The sequence below is a fragment of the Eulemur rufifrons genome, chromosome 15 (genome assembly GCF_041146395.1).
Source record: "Eulemur rufifrons isolate Redbay chromosome 15, OSU_ERuf_1, whole genome shotgun sequence".
Classification (NCBI taxonomy): Eukaryota; Metazoa; Chordata; class Mammalia; order Primates; family Lemuridae; genus Eulemur; species Eulemur rufifrons.
Window position 1 is genome coordinate 106,352,124 of NC_090997.1, and position 17,459 is coordinate 106,369,582.

Genomic DNA, 17,459 nt, shown 5'->3' on the forward strand with positions numbered 1-17,459 from the left:
CAGTAGGGAAACTATAATTAACAATAAATTATTGTATATTTCAAAATAGCTAGAAGAGATCTGTAAGGTTCCCAACACAAAAGATAATGCTTGAGGTTATGAATATCCCAATCACCCGAATTGATCATTACACATTGTATACAGGTATCAAAATGTCACACGTACCCCCAAAATATGTACGACTATTATATATCAATAAAAAGAAGAAATCTTGAGCTATTTATTTAGTAGCACAGAACAGTGCTGCAGCTGATGGAAGAAAGAACAGAGCCTGCAGGGGTGTGGCTTGGCTGTGGTTCCAAGAAGAGAAGCTGAAGCGAAAACTCTATTAAGAAAAAAGGACCCTTATCTCTATTTGGAGCTATGGTTGGAAAATAAATAGGCTCCACACATTAAGAATATGTAAACCAAGCTGTACCATATGTACTTGTAGTTTCCAAATCTGTACTAGTGACATACTGCAGGAATTTCAAACTAAAAAACTAATGGAAACAAAAGGTTGACCCAGAACAGTGAAAGCCTGGGGACATGGAAAAACAATTTCACAAACCTGGGTACATGGTCTCCCAAAAGAGAAGTAACTGGAGATGAATTTGAGTAAGTAAATAAGTAATTGAATACATGAGAAGATCCAAGAAGGAAGAGATCAATAGATTAATATACCCTAAGAATTGAGCTGATGAAAGATACTTACTGAGACATTAAAAATATGCTGTTACAAAAATACAGAATTTGATACGTGACTTCTTATAACTGCAGATTCTAGTTTATGCAAACCACCGCACCAAAATGTAAAGAATTGATTTTTTTTCCCTTTCTTTCTCAATAGAGTAATATCTTTGACCTAATCCTAGGAAGAAGTGTTTAAAATTCTTTCTTAAATACATGCCTGAGCAAACTACTGTATACAGCACCAGAGAGAATTCTTTCATGCTGAGATTTGCAAATGTGACTACAGTTCTCTCGAAACTCTTCACTAGATTTGAAGCCAACTGGGAAAAAACAAAATATTTTTTTGCGTGTATTATGTTCCTACTAAAAAAGAGTTGAATTTAGAAAGAAAAGGCGTAAGAAAAACGACTCTAGCTGTGTGCCCCAAATGCACTTCTGTGCATGGAAAACATAGATGTCCTACAGTAAGTAGAAACTACTGATTTCTGCTGGAAACTTGGAAGTTTTATCTTAGGGTAGACATCAAAGCCCCCTCTGTAAGTTCTTTCTTGCTATTTTCCAGTGAATAAATGAAGCAAATCACAATTTCAATGAAAACCAATTTAGCATGTAGAAACAACAAACCGGCTACATATGTAAAAATGAATTGTGATTTTATAAGACTGGCTGTAATTACAATTCATAAAATATAAATATCATGACTAGAGCAAAAAACAAAGGAGGTAAGAGTGAATACTTACTGTGGATTGGGCACTGTACTAGGATTTTATTTACATTTTCTCATTTTGTCCTAATAACAATCCTGTAGAATCTGTATTATTCTCATTCATCCGTCGAGGAAACTAAGGCTCAAGAACACAAGAACACAAGCTATCCTGCCCAAGGTCAAAATGGTGCAAATGATGGAGAACATTTTCAAATACATGTCTGCCTAATTTTTTATGAGATTGGAGTATTATGCTATTTTATAATTTATTTTATTTAATTCATCCAAAACACCATTTTGGGGGTTTTTTGAGACAGAATCTCACTTTGTTGCCTGGGCTAGAGTGCCGTGGCATCAGCCTAACACACAGCAACCTCAAACTCTTGGGCTCAAGCCAACCTCCTGCCTCAGCCTCCCCAGTACTTGGGACTACAGGTGCTCACCACCACTCCTGGCTAATTTTTTTCTATTTTTAGTGGAGACAGGGTCTCACTCTTGCTCAGGCTGGTCTTGAACTCCTGACCTTAAGCGATCCTCCCACCTCGGCCTCCCAGAGTGCTAGGATTATACACATGAGCCACTGTGCCCAGTCAACATGTCTGTCTAATTTTAGGTTTAAAACAACACTCAGCATGCTTTAATAACTCAAAAAGTGGTTAAAGAATTATTTAGAACACTGAATAGTCTAATACCTGAAGGAAAGCTACTTCTGCAGAACATGCATTTTTGGAAATGATTCCTTCAAGATCAACTAAAAAAATAGAAAGTTGCCTTGTACTAGGTGCCAAAGGACTTTTAAAAAAGTACCTAACATATATAAGTGCTCAGTTTCTATTTGTGGAATGAATAAATGAACATATCATTTATAAACTTTGTAGCATTAGAACCAAAAATAAAATAGAATTAAGTTGAAATTAGTTATCTATATACTTGTAGACTTGGAGAAGTATTAAACTTTTATTTTTCATATCAAAAGATTCAGTCTAAGAATTATTATTCATTAGTATCTAAGAGTATTCAAATTAAAGATGTTATGAGGAAAAAGGATTTGTGTGTGTATGTGTTATCATATAAATACCAACAAGGAGACAGTTAAATTTTGGAAGATAGCTCTGTAACTCAATCCATTAAAAATAAGATGGATTTTATGAACTACTGTCCAGGCCACTATAAAAAAAAAAACAATAAGATATATTTTAGGTATTTCTCAGAAAACTTGTGTTGGGAATATGCAATACTCTTAAGTGTTCTCAACAGTCAGTTCCTAATCTATTATTTTAAATTTAACTTACATAATACTCTTTTGAAATATATCATGAATGTTAAACTTTCTATAAATCTATTATGAACTCTTTCTACTAATCGTACCTTTATCATCTATGTTAGTTTATCTATAAAAGTTTCTCTGAAATTTTTCCCCATTTCTGCCCAAATTAACCACATCCTCTGTGATGGTTAATTTTACGTGTCAATTTGACTGGGTTGGAGGATACCCTGATAGCTATTAAGTTAATAAGTATGAAATGTCCGATTTCCTAAGTACTAAGTTTGACAGTTGATATCTTTGACATTTCAGTTTGACACTTCTTGTTTTATTTTTGTGAATGTACATACTCAGTCTTTCAAAGGCATGTTTTGGCTTGTGATTATCTTTCAGATTTTTTTTTGGAGTCACTTTTGTGAAGCCATGGATAAGACAAAACTTCATGTCATTTTCGAATATGAGTTCTGTCGTGGAACCAAGGCAGGGCAGACAGCTCGAAATATCAATGAAGGATGTGGCTAATGAATACACAGTATATCAATGGCTTGAAAGGTTCCATCCTGGTGATATTAATCTTGAAAATGAGCCATGTGGGCAACCTGGGACCACGGTGGATAATGATGAGCTGAAAGCTGCAGTGGAAATGAATCCATTTCAACCTATGCATGAATTAAGACCAAGGTTTTATGTTATTATTACAACAATATTGAACAATTTCAAACAAATCGGCAAGGTAAAGAAGCTGGATAGATGGGTACCCCATGCACTAAATGAGCTTGCCTGTCTTTGCTCTCACGACATAAAGGCAAACTATTTCTACACTGTATGATTATGTGTGATGAAAAATGGGTTCTTTTTAACAATCACAAGTGTTGGGCACAATGGTTAGATAAAAATGAAGTGCTGAAACACAGTCCAAAACCAAATAGTCATCAAAAAAGCTAATGGTGTCTGTTTGGTGGTCCAGGACTGGTAATATCCACTACAGCTTCATGAAAACTGATCAGTCTATTATAACGAATGTCTACTGCAACCAATTGGATGAAATAATGAGGATTCTTGTGATTAAGCAGCTGAGATTGGTCACCAGAGACAGGCCAAGCCTCTTACAAGACCACAGGTCGCACAAACACCACTGCTCAAACTACAAAAGCTGGACTTGGAAACTCTCTGTCATCCATGGTATTCACCAGACTTTGCACCAACTACCACTTCTTCCAGGCTTTGGACCACTTCTTGCAGCAGGAGGTGAGCTGCAAGCAAGAGAAGCTTCATCTGTATTTACAGGCACTCCCCATCGCTTGCATCACCGTCTGAGCTCTCCGCCTCCCTGAGCTCTGTCCCTCTCTCCCCACACCCTACCTCCATGGAAAAACAGTCTTCTATGAAACTGGTCCCAGGTTCCCAAAAGGTTGGGGATGGCTGCCCTACCAGACCCAGTGACAGTGACGACTTAACATGGTTGCTGGTGCATACACTACTTGTCACTGCTGGAGAACAGCTATGATTGCGGTGAGGTTCATAGTGTCTAGAAAAGTTACAATCATTTTCAATATAAACTAATTCCAGTAATTTTACTAAAATTTTACCCTAAATAAATTACCTAAATAATCAATGTACAAATGGAATGCCTGTTAACTTATTCATGATTTTTCAGAAGCAGTATTTTCTTTGTCTTGATTTTAATCATGATTGAATCCAGGTTTTATGACAGAACAATTAGTAGATTAGGAAATTTTTTCAAACCCATTGGTCTACTTCCTCAAATAGCTCAGTTACATTTAAACTGAAATGTATGTATTTTTGGAAATACACAACAATTTTTCAAGGGATATATGGACAAATAGATAGATCTTAAGATGACAAATTATCATAGTCTTACTTTCACACATACTCTTACCTAAAAATGACTTTTTCTCATGTCCCATTTCAAAATAGCCCTGCTTTCAAATTGATGTAATAGAAATATCTCTTAAAGAGGCAATATAAAATACTGGTGTTGATGAGGTCTAATAATAGTTTTCAGTGTTTTAATAAAATATTGAAGGTGGACTTAAATAAATTTTCAATGACAGATCACTAAAAATAATTTTTGGTGACAGAACTATCCATACTTTTTGGTGTCTTAGCTCAGGCGGAATTCATAGAAACTGCTATAATAGAACCTTTTCTGCTCTCATCTATTTATTAATGGAAGCAATTCTTACAGCCTCCTTAAAAATAAAAGGGGCAAGTTGGAATAAAACTGACCCTGAATAGTGGGAGCCAAATTTCTCAGTCACAAAAACAGTTCAAAAGATGGAGAAGGGGCAGCTAGAAGGTACCATGCGGTGTTGGGCTGGAGCTGTCAACAGGTGCCTCAGAGAGAGAGAGGGGGAGAGGGCATGAATGAGTGCATCTAGAGGTTAACGTCCAAACACTCTTCTAAAGAAATCAGTGAGGAAAGGCCGGGGGGGTTGGGGGGGGGAGTTTCTAGAGAAACCTGCAGACACCACCATCAAAGTGAAGAACGTTAACGTCACCAGCAGTGGAACGTGTGTCTGCTAACAGGGTGAGGTGCGGCCACGCCATTCTGTGAACTCACGTCAAAATTATAATCTTAATATAATCATGAGGAAACATCACACAACTCCAAATTAATAAATATTCTAGAAAATAACAGAGATATATGCTTTGAAAACATCAGGTCGTGAAAGAGTAAGGAATGAGATTAAAGGGGACCAAAGAGGTCTGAAGGTTAAATGACAGCACAGTACCTGTGAGGGGCCCAACTGTGTCCCCACAAAATTCACACGTTGAAGCCTGAACCCTCAGAACTTCAGAATGTGACTGTAGCTAGAGACAGGGCTTGTAAAGAGGTACCTAAGGTAAAATGAGGTCGTATGTGTGAGCCCTAACTCAAATATGACTCCGTGCCTTGATACCAAGAGGAGATTAGGACACAGACACAGGAAAAACCAAGCCAGACAGGCCTCAGGAGAAAGCGACCCATAGACACCTTGACCTTGGACGTCCAGCCCCCAGAACAATGAGAAAATAATTTTGTTATTTAAGCCACCCAGTCTGTGGTGTTTATTACAACAGCCCTAGAAAACCAATACAGTACCAATGTTAATTTCTTGATTTTTTTTTTAAAATTATGCAGTGAAAAAATAAGATGATATGCTTGTCATTAGAAAATATAAACTGAACAATTCAGGGGTTATGAGATACAATGTCTTAAACATATTCTCGAATAGATCAGAAAAAGATAATATCTACGTAAGAAAGAAAGAAACAGAGATGAGTGCACTGTCTGGGGAACGGACACGCCTGGAGCTTTGACTTGGGGGGACAGGCGGTACATGGGCAACGTATGTAACATGAAATTCTGTATCCCCCATAATAAGATGAAAAATAAATAAATAAATAAAAGTGAATTGGAACTCAAAAAAAATAAATAAAAAATAAAAAACTTAGACTAGTGCTTGGCCTATTAAAAAAAAAAAAAGAAAGAAACAGAGAGAAAGAGTATGTCAAAGCAAAAATGGTAACTATATTAATGTTTGGAGAATATGGATAAAGAAATAAGGGAATTCGTTATATTATTTTGCAAGTTTGTGTTTTGTCTGAAATTATTTCAAAATAAAAAGTATAAAAAATTATGCTAAACCTTGTTTCATTCTGACAAAAAGCAAAATTCATGAACAGGCATATTAACAATTGTTTTAAGCCACAGCTACCTCATAAAAAATAACTTCCAATAATATTTTTACTTTTGATATTTATCAAAATTTTGTAATATGTTGTTTTGATCACATATATACTAATAATATGTAATACCACCACAGTCCAAAATTAATTTTTAACACTTATTATACATGTTTGTTTTAGAATAATTAACAAAATGCTTTAAAGCATAAAATATTATTACATTAGAGAAAAATTTGTAGGATCCCAGAAATACACGTTCAGCGAAAACAAAGAACACCACTAAATTTTCCAATCCAAGGATCACGTTATTGTATTTTTAACGGCCTTTAACAGGTACCAAGTTTCTATAGTACTTAGATTCCATGGGATCCATTTAAAAATAGTGAATATTCAGAATATAGTAGAAATTACACTCTTTGCAACTTTTGAATGAAATGAGACAAGCACAGCTGTCGATATCTTTATCTATAAGAGATACATAGATACGGAAGATGTTCAAAGCAAAAGTGTTTAACATCTGCGCTAGTGTATTTCTGATGAGCTGAGGAACAGCGGGAGTCCCAGAGGAGGTCCTAATGCCGACGGGAGGAGAGAGGATGCGCGCAGTTACCAAACAGCACTAAGGGAATTAAAGTTGGTTGACCCTTAGCCACCACAATATAATTTTTTGCAATTTTTATTCCTAGTCGTTTCTTGACTGTTTCCATCAGTTATATGGTTGCTTCTAAGGAACTCAGTCCTATTTCCAAAACGCAATTTCTATTAAGGTGGTAACTTCCATTTATCTTGGTTTAGCTTTATAAAAAGGTTACCAGACTAAAATTCTCCATAACTTCAGAATTCTAGTAATGTCACTAACAAATTACTAGAGTTTATAGAAAAATATGACAATTTAAAAGAAAGATCATAAATTCTAGTATTTTAAAGTGAGACTTCAGAATATAAATTGAAGTTCATTTCATCCTTTAGTGAACAGGCAGGACTGCCGCGAGGACTGGTGAGTGACACCCGTAAGGTGCCCGACACATGCCCTCAACGGTGCCTCACTTTTCTTCACAGTCAAAACTTTCCCAGTCGGTGTGAAAACATGAGCTATCACTCTCTTTTCTGTGTAAAAAACTCAAATATAGTGAATATGAGAAAGAGTAAGGATTTAGATAATATTTTCCTTATTTAGCTCAGTAGATATTGTGAAATGTAAGTCTGACAATTGAACATTTTACTCTTACATTAACTTCATTTTTCTTTTTAACAAATTCACACTTTGAAATAAATGCAAAATATAAGGAGGTTTTTCTTTTTCCTTCCAAGGCATTTTAAGGTATTTCCTAAAATATGTACAACTAGGAATCACTGTTCCTGGATTGTAAAGAAAATATAAATGGAGAAAAAAAAAACATAAGCTACTTTAACTAAAAGGCTTTAAATTAATATTGAGTAGTAAACAAAAAAGGTATTTAGAAAATAGTACTTACATTGGCACAGTGTAAGGCTAACGCACAAAAGACGGCAAACATTTTGAAGTTGTTTTCATCTGTTTTAGAGAAGGCACTGCCACTTATTTTGTTCACCATCTGCACCACACCTATCACGCTTCCTCGGCTCACGATGGGCATGCACAAGATATTCCGGGTGGTGTAGCCTGTGTACAAGTCTACTTCTCTGTGGGAACGTGAAGAACCAAACAATAAAGGACAAAGCAGGCAGAAGAAAATAAACGACACATTCAATCATAAATCTCCACTCAGTTTTGCAATTTATATGCTTCTATCACATGTGACTGTAATGGCACCCTTAGCTTCTAAATCAAGGCACAAGGTAATATTTCAGAAACATTCTAACTAATTTGTTCTTTTATTTATAAGAGTTTCTAGGATAGTCTCCAGGAGGCTTTCAACTTATCATCTGGTTTTAAATATCCAGCGTTACTAAGCAAACAGACAAACTATGTGGATTCAGAAGAGAAATATATTTGGTAAAATGGCATGTTCCTTTGAAGTTGGTCATATTCATGAGAGATGTAACTTGCTAAGCCAATTTAAATGGAAGTTATCACCTTAAAAATTTAGAGCAGGGGTCTGCAAACTACACCCTATGGGCCAAACCAGCCTGCTCCTGTATAATAGATAAAGCTTTAAGGGAACAGGGCTGTGTATCATCCATTTACAGATTGTCTAAGGCTGCCACTGCCCCACAAGGCAGAGCTGAGGACCTGTGACAAAGACCGAGGGTCTGTAAAGCCAAAAATATTTACTCTCTGGTCCTTAATAGAAAAGGTTTACTGACTCCTAATTTGAGGAAATTCTTTTTGAAAACACAACAAAATTCCACAGAAACAGCGATGTGACTAATGGTCGTTAGTTATACAGTAGTCTTCAGTGCCTGGCTTCTCTCATTTGCATTTAGCATAATGTTTTTGACATTCAACCATGCAGTTGATGGAGCCAGGGTAAGTCCTTTTTATTGCTGAGTAGTTGCATCTTGAATGAATATATTACATTTTGTTTACTCATTCACCATTTAATGGACAATGCCATTTGTTAATAGCCAGTCGTTGGCAATTATGAATGATGCTGCTTTGAAGATTTATATGCAAGTCTTTGTATGGGCATTATGTTTTCACTTTTCTTGGAGTAATATCTAGAAGTAGAGCTGATTAATGGACCGTACAGTAAGCATATGTTTAACTTTTCAAGAAACTGCAAAACTATTTTCCCAAGTGGTTGTACCATTATATACATTCCCACCAGCAAAGTATGAAAGTACCATTTTCTTCACATCCTTGCCAATCCTTGCTGATGCCAATCTTTTAAAACTGCAAACATTCAAGCCGGTGTGTAGTGAAGTCTCACTGTCATTTAAATTCACATTCCTCTCACATTGAACATCTTTTCATGTGTTTAATGGTGATTCACATATCTTGTTTTGTGAAGTGTCTGTTAAAATCTTCTGCCCTTCTTATTAAATTGGGTTATCTTATTATTATGTTAGAAAAGTATTTTATAAATTCTAGATACAAATAGTTTGTCAGATATTTATATATGTTTTGCAATTATTTTCTCTCAATCTTTTGCATGCCTTTTCATTTTCTTAATACTCTAACCCATAAATTATAAAGGTTTTATATAAAGATAAATAAATATTTTTAATATTTAAGCAATGAAATGACAAATTTGTTTTTTGGAAAAGACAAGATTTTTAGTATACTCCTAATTTATTAATATAATACATTATTAGAATATAGCTATGTTTTTATATGATTTGTACATATTTGACATTAATTGATCAAATACATGAAAAAACTTCCTATTGCTTATGTTATTTGCCTCTTAAACTAAATTTTTAAATTAACTAAACATTGTTGTTAAAGCATCTGAACTATTACTCCCTAACAGTCATAACATCAATCTTGAGACTTTGAATTTCTAGAGATTTATTAAAACCAGATTATATAACTTGGTTTCTAGTTCTCCAAAGAAAGTCAAAACAAAATAAAAAATCTTTATAAGCCATCCTAATATTCAGCTTTAATAATATATAATAAAAGCCACAAATTATTTAGTTCCTACTTTGTGTCATGTAAAGTTTCCAGACCTTTTATGAATATTACCTGTAATCTTTAAAAAAAGACAAAATAGGCACTATCAAACCTATCTTCAAGATGAGGAAACTGGGGCTTAGAGTGATTAAGTAATTTGCTGTAGGTCACTCAAGAGCTAATAAGTGACAAACCTGCAATTCAAAACTCAAAGCTGTGTCACTTTGCCACTACATGTTGCAGCCTTTGACCATATGATGGAGAATATGTTCATGACAAAATCATGACATTACAATGAAACAAAACCCCACAACAGCTCTATAAATTAAAACTCCTGCCTATTAGTTATTTTTATAATATTTTAAACTCATTATATATTAATGGTTTAGAATCCAACATTTTATAAATATCTGAATATACTGACTGCTGATAATAGAGTTGGGCCAAAGAAGAAAACTACGGAGGAAAAAACCATTTGAGTTGGGACATGGAGAATCAGGCCTCCCTGGGCGGAGGATGTGAGCCACTCCTCACCTGTTGAAGCGTGGATCAGCATAGGCGTCTGGAATATTCAGGACTTCCCCTGTTCTTGCTACTTGGCCAGCAATTCCTTTCTCAATTGAAAATCTGCATATGTAAAAGAGAGGGACATGCTAATTAAAATACAGATGCTGTACAGTAATTCTGAAACATTTCATTACGACCAAATATTGAATAAAAAAGCATTGTTTTATTTTAAATGTATGTATTAATTTTACATTTTCATATTCTAAATCATCTTATAAAATATGTCAAAGTAAAGCAGGAAAACATTACATAGTAATTGCCTGAGAACCTCATTTTAAGATATAATTCACAATATCATAAATTGGGTTACAAAATGAGATTGAAAAATTAACTAGCAATCTCCTGTATTGACCAACAATAATTCCTCTTATTTGCATAGTACCTTATAATTTACAAGATACTTCATCATAAATTTTCTTACTAGATTCTCAGTGAGGTGTGAACTGAGGTCTAATATGGGTTCAGCAAGATGCCAACATTCCTAAAATATTAGTGGCACAATAAAAAACAGAACGCAGTTCTGTATCACTGTGCTTTCTATCACGCATACAGCCAAACTCACAGGTTATGTCTGAACCTTGAGACAGCACACACGACTAAAGTTTATCATGTTTGCAACATGCACACCGTACAGAAATAACACGATATACAACTTCTAGTATTTTTACTTCTCTAATTTTTTACATTTAAAACAATCAAAATACAAGCATTATCTGTTTTTGATATCTAATATGAGCATTTTTCTTTTGTAAATATATTCTCATTTATAAATATTTTCATCATTACTATATTATCATACAAGCAATCATTTCAAAATTTATTTCAGGAAGACGTCTATAATTTACAATATCTATAATTTTTAATAGTTAAAAAATAATTTCTATAATATTACATTTTCAACATTATAGGAAATAATAATAATTGAAATAAAGGCTGGGCATGGTGGCTCATGCCTGTAATCCTAGCACTCTGGAATGCTGAGGCAGGAGGATTGCTTGAGCTCAGGAGTTCAAGACCAGCCTGAGAAAATGTGAGATCTTGTCTCCATTAAAATTTGAAAAAAAAAATTAGCCAAGCATGGTGGTGTGTGCCTGTGGTCCCAGCTACTCGAGAAGCTGAGGCAGAAGGATCACTTGAGCCCAGGAGTTTGAGGTTGCAGTGCGCTACAATGATGTCACTGCACTTCACCAGGGTGACAGAGTGAGACTGTCTCAAAAAAAAAAAAAAAAAAGAAAGAAAGAAAGCTTCACCTTAAGGATTACCAGAAAAACTCAAAAGAGACTTGACACAAAAGAGTTTTTAAAACATCAAAAAGTGAACGAAACATTGCATAAAACTCAAGGTTGTCTGCTTAACTGGTGTTCTTGTGCTTGAAGAACATGAACACAATGAATCAGACTGCCATGAGCAAGGAGTATCAGAACCCATTGCATGATTTATGCTTGTTTGTCTTGTTCTCAGAGTAGTCTAAACTCTAACTTTTATTCCAGATCTCCTGGGTTGTTATCTATGGTCAGTGGAAGCCCATAATTAAGAAGCATGCCCTTGTAAAAATGACTGGCATCAACCAGTCATCTGCAAGTTACAAACCACATTTCCCCGTTGTTCCCATGCTTGTAATCGTGGATTTAAGTTATTGTTTTCAAAATTAAGTCAATACCAGGAGTGTTAAGCAACGCTCAAATCTTCAGCAAGAGAAATAATGAATTATTGGAATGACTAGATCTAGACTGATATACTGAGGTCTAACAAACAACAATTTTTTTAAAAAAACCCCAACATCAATACAGTGCCTGCAAGTCAAAGCCATATGAAGATGGAATATAGGATCTATCACCATAGAAACAGAAAACTGGAAGTGCTGAGTGGTGGACAGTGGGTGAGACCCCGTGGTGGGTCACACTTTGAGTTTCCCTGACGTTAGTTTCATCTCATGAAGGATACATAGCAATCCTTAATTAATAAGGCACAGTTTTTTATTAGAATCTTGTAATCACCAGAGAACTTTATGAAATTATGTAGAAAACTAGTTAAGACATACAAAGGAAAAGGAATGCAAATGTCTAAAACTATTTCAGCTTTTGACTGTTAAGCTTGATTCCTAAAAGTTTTGTGACCGTGCTCCTTGTAGGTTTCCTGACTGTGGTCTGAGTAAGCCCCCACGCCTCCATCAACAAAAGAAACTCCACTCTGTTCTGTTCACTTAAGTGACAACAGCTGCCACTTAAATAACAAAGAATATTTTAGTTTCAAGATACAAAAAGCGTGCTATATGATTGATTAAACCAACTGGTTAGTTATAGAAGGTGTTTAAGTCATCAAATGTACCAGATCAATTTCCACTATTGTCTGGACTGTGAGACAGCCCCATAGGCCGGGAAGAGGAGGGGGCCAAATTGGTTAAGTACACCTTTGCTCCTAGACAGGGGAAAACCTGCAGACTCCAGGTGGAGTGTACCTTTACCTACCTGGGAGCACTAGTAAGTTTTTCCAACATGATTTCCAAAAGGACCGCCTCCGGAAGACGGCATTTCCAGGAGTGACGCTAAAGCTTCCTAGGCGCGGTTTCACTGGCACTGCAATGTCATTCCCAGAAGTACTACCTTCAGGAGGCGGGTCCTGGTGGGAATGATATCACAGTATGACAAGTATTGTCAGCATACCTGTGAATAGGCACAGAAAAATGGGTAACAGAACACCTGCACATCTGTAATCAGAGTATAGGACATTCTACTTCTACCTGTACCTTATCTCTTTGGTCTTCTTGAAGATAGGCTTTCCTTCCTTTTCCTCTCCAATATCAAAAAGGTCTGAATATAACTCTTTGTTCTTGTGGTCTACCTGGAAAAGTGCACAACGATCGGCATTCACCAGGTTTTTTGCATATATCTGAAGACAAATGACAAAACAAGAGTAAGCCAATGAAAAATTCAAAGAATTTTCAAGTAAACTTTATAATGAAATAAATATTAACTCCAGCTATTTTATACTCTGAGTAGGAATTTGCATTATAAGTAAATAAATATATATATAAGTATAAAAGTCACTGTTACATGCTAATTCTAGCAGATAGCAACAAGAATAAACAGCTGATATGAACCCATACAGTAGCTGGATGTTGAAATATTTAATACTAAAATTCTTCTACATTGGTTGGTAAGTAGCTACGGGCCTACTTCCCAAGAATCCTCCTGCAATCCAAGCCCCTCTTCCAGAACTTCTCAGGCTTCCCCTTCTCAGGTCCTGATCTAAGCCTTTAAGGCCAGCATTAATTCTGACTGGTTGGCGCCTGTGACATAGCAATTGTAAAAAAAAAAAAAAAAAAAAAAAAAAACCCACAAAAACAGTTTTCATATTTGCATTACCTGAATTTATTTTTGTACTGTCTAATCATAATTCATAATTATTAAGTGTTTACTATGAACTAGATGTATTTATACACTTTATGTGCATTGATTTACTTAATCCTCACAATACCAATATTAATTCAGGGGAACAAATTTATCCCCATTTTACATATTAGGAAAATTGAGGCACTGAGAAGTAACTTAACCAGTCCCATTATTACATTGCTGGCACATGGTGGATCCATTACTGGTATCTGAACTCATACTGGCTGTTTCCATGCTCACGCTTCTACAGCAAGTATGCCTTTCCCTTTGTACGTGGAACACCATGCATTCACTTCATCATTCATTTGTTCATCCATTTCCTTCAATAAATATTTCTTCAGTGCATAACATATCCCACTGTTCCCAGTGGGCTGGGGTACAGTTATGTCATAAATCCTATTATTTACCTACATTCTGAATTCTGGAAACTTCAACCATCCAGATCACAATCATGAAATTATTTCTCAGAGAAAAAGAGCCATCACATTGTCTACTCAAGACGAACCTTGTGGCCAGAGGAAAATATAAAATCTCATGTATAACTAACTTACAGATTTAATAAAAAGAAATCTGAATAAGTTAAGTACCCTTCTTCATCCTCCCATTACATGCTTATGCTCACTGCTACTACAGAACTCTATTCATTCACTCAACAAATACCGGCTGTGCCCACAGTGCAGGGGCCGAACGTACTGAGAATTGCTGGCATCAGATCTCCAGGATACTTGTCACTTCCACTGACTTGTGAGTTCTATGACAGCAGATACTGCCTCCCCCGCCCACAGTATTCCAAATGCCCAGAACAAGGCTTAGGGTAAGGGTTGGTTGACTATCTGCTTTTGTAAATAAGGTTTTACTGGGACAAAGCCACATTTCATTCGTGTCTGTATTGTTTGTAGCTGCTACCACAGCCGACTGGAGTAGTTGCAAGGAAGTATGGCCCATGAAGCATAAAACTTTGCTCTCCGGCCCCTAAAAAACAGTTTGCCAACTCCTAGCTTAGAAAATATATGATTTTCATAACCTAAAACTCTCAGGAAATATCTGAGGAAGAACGAGTGGCACAAAGGTAGGGGAGACTGCTGGGACTGAGCTGTTGGCAAGGACACAAGAATCACCCATCTGTTTTACAAACTCAGGACAGCTTGAATTATTAAGTAGCAAGAATGATCCTGCAGGCCTGGCACGGTGGCTCACGACTGTAATCCTAACACTCTGGGAGGCCGAGGAGGGAGAATTGCTTGAGGTCAGGAGTTCAAGACCAGCCTAAGCAAGAGTGAGACCCCGTCTCTACAAAAAATAGAAAAATTAGTCGGGTGTGGTGGCACATGCCTATAGTTCCAGCCACTCAGAAGGCTGAGGCAGGAGGATGGCTTGAGCCTAGGAGTTTGAGGTTGCTGTGAGCTAGGCTGACGCCACAGCATTCTAGCCCTTGTGGGCGGGGAGGAGGGGTGGAAAGGTGAGACTCAGAAAAAAATAAAAGGAATGATCCTGCAACTCTAAAGATTAAATTATATTCAGTGAAATTTGAATCTGTAGTTTATAGGGGTCATGTTAGTTGCTTAATAAATATTTTGGCATAAATATGTTAATCATGGTTAAAAGGCTTGATGAAATGGACATTTTTCTAGAAAATAAAATGAGTTTAGAAAAGGCTGAAAAATGTACATCAAACCAGAATCATAAATATAATTCAAAAATTGTCAAAAAAGTATTCTGATAAAAGGCACCAGCCAGGCCCAATTGGTTTCAACTATGAATTCTTTAAAAATCTTCAACAAATAAACTTCTATACAAATTAAGCTGCTTTAAATTCAGAAAAGAACAAAAATTTTCCAGTTAGTTTTATAGCCCCTGCTATGTCACTGATACTGAAAACTGACAAAGAAACTATAAAAAAGAAAAACCATAAACCAAGTTACACTTGGAAATAGAGGAAAAATTATAAATAAAAATATTACCAAATCAAATTTAGAAGTAAGCAAATGTTATGGTATTAAGGACATACTTTACTCAGAACTGCTTATTAACAGCATTGTAAGTCTATCACTGTATTTCGTAACAGCAGTGAGACAAGAGAGAGAAAGCTGTTTGATTATCTTCAAGGTTGTCAAAAAGCACGTGACACAATTCAGCATCATTCATGATAAAAACTTTAATAAAATAGAATAAAAGAATATAAACAAAACCTAATATTTCCTTCAAAACAACAGTCCATATCATGCCCAATGGTAAAATATCAGAATTATTCCGCTAACATTACTACAGTAAGGTTATAATATAAGCAAGACAAAGACACACCATAATTACCAACATGCAATTTGACAAGAGAAAGATACACGAAGTATACATATTTGAGGAGATAAAAGTTTTCATTGTTTGTGGATAAAGTTATTGCATATGTCAAAAAATCAAGATGATCAACTGAGAAACAACTACAGGTAGTAAGAAAAGCTTCTGTTTTGAGATGAGTAACTCTAAACACGTTTACCTTTTCACTCTCCCCAAACATTAAACTTTTACTTTGAAATGACCCTCAGATGCTGAAAAGGAGTTAAAAAGCACCTGCAAATATTTTAGTAACATTTATGAACTCTAAGCATCAGAAGGTCCTCGTAAAAGCCACCCCACGCCCCTACACACACCCACACACACACCTGCACACACACCCCCCTACACACAGGCACACACACCCCTGCACACACACACACACGCACACATGCACCCCTACACACATGCACACCGCTGCACACATGCACACACACCCCTACAAACACGCGCGCACACGTTTCTGTATGAGTGGAAGACAATTCTTTATAGCAACACTGGGTTCACAATTCAGTGAAAATGTCTCCAAATTTCTGAGAAAAACTTATTTTAAATCTAAATTTCTTTACCAAGTCAAACTAGTATTCAGGCATGAAGGCAAAATAAAGATATTTCAGAAGTGCACACGACTTAGAAAGTGACTACTTTCAACTATTTTGGAAAGGAAGATGTGCTCAAGCAAAAGTAAGTAAATAGGTAAATTCAGAAAGCGGGGGAAGCAAAGAAATCACTAAAACTATAATGAAACTGTAAAACCTGTTAGTAAATGACATCTAAAAAATTATAAATATAATGTTAAAAAGTTAATTTAAAAAGCAGACCTAAAATATACATGAAATATTTATATATTCAACAAATAAGGGCAGCAGATATGAAAGGTGAAAAATAAGGGCCTGTTTTATCATATCTTGTTGGTGAAGTGAGTGATACGATAGGGAGATACTGATCATCCACTGCTCCTTACAGAAAACTGTACTTTCAACGTAAGATTACAGTTGGGGGGGCCGCTGCTGTCACCCTGTGGGGAGCAACTGCCTGTATAAAGTACCTACAAATTTATAAAAATTGATTTGAAAGTCTAATTCACTGATTCCCAAGTAGCAGCTGAAACACCTGGCCACAGAACACCTGACAAAAAGTGAAGACATCTTCCTTTGGTCCACGCAGGTGGAGATGTTGTGCTCTTGGCACCCCCAAGGCTGAGGACGCGAAACACCCGCTGCTCTGGACACCCCTGAGTGAGGACGCACTGCCCTGCCCCAGTGTCAGTGCCGTCCCCAGTGAGAAACACTGAACTAG

At 36.0% G+C, this 17,459-nt stretch overlaps 1 protein-coding gene across 1 annotated transcript in view; it reads right to left on the bottom strand.

Moving 5' to 3' along the window:
- PDE10A (phosphodiesterase 10A) overlaps positions 1-17,459 on the bottom strand; it is a 230,854-nt gene that overhangs the window by 61,991 nt on the left and 151,404 nt on the right. Inside the window, exons 11-13 of the mRNA XM_069489102.1 lie at positions 13,187-13,329; positions 10,408-10,500; positions 7,811-7,997 (exon numbers count right to left, since the gene is read on the bottom strand). Coding sequence (XP_069345203.1) covers positions 7,811-7,997; positions 10,408-10,500; positions 13,187-13,329 — 423 coding nt within the window. The remainder of the gene's footprint in view (positions 1-7,810; positions 7,998-10,407; positions 10,501-13,186; positions 13,330-17,459) is intronic.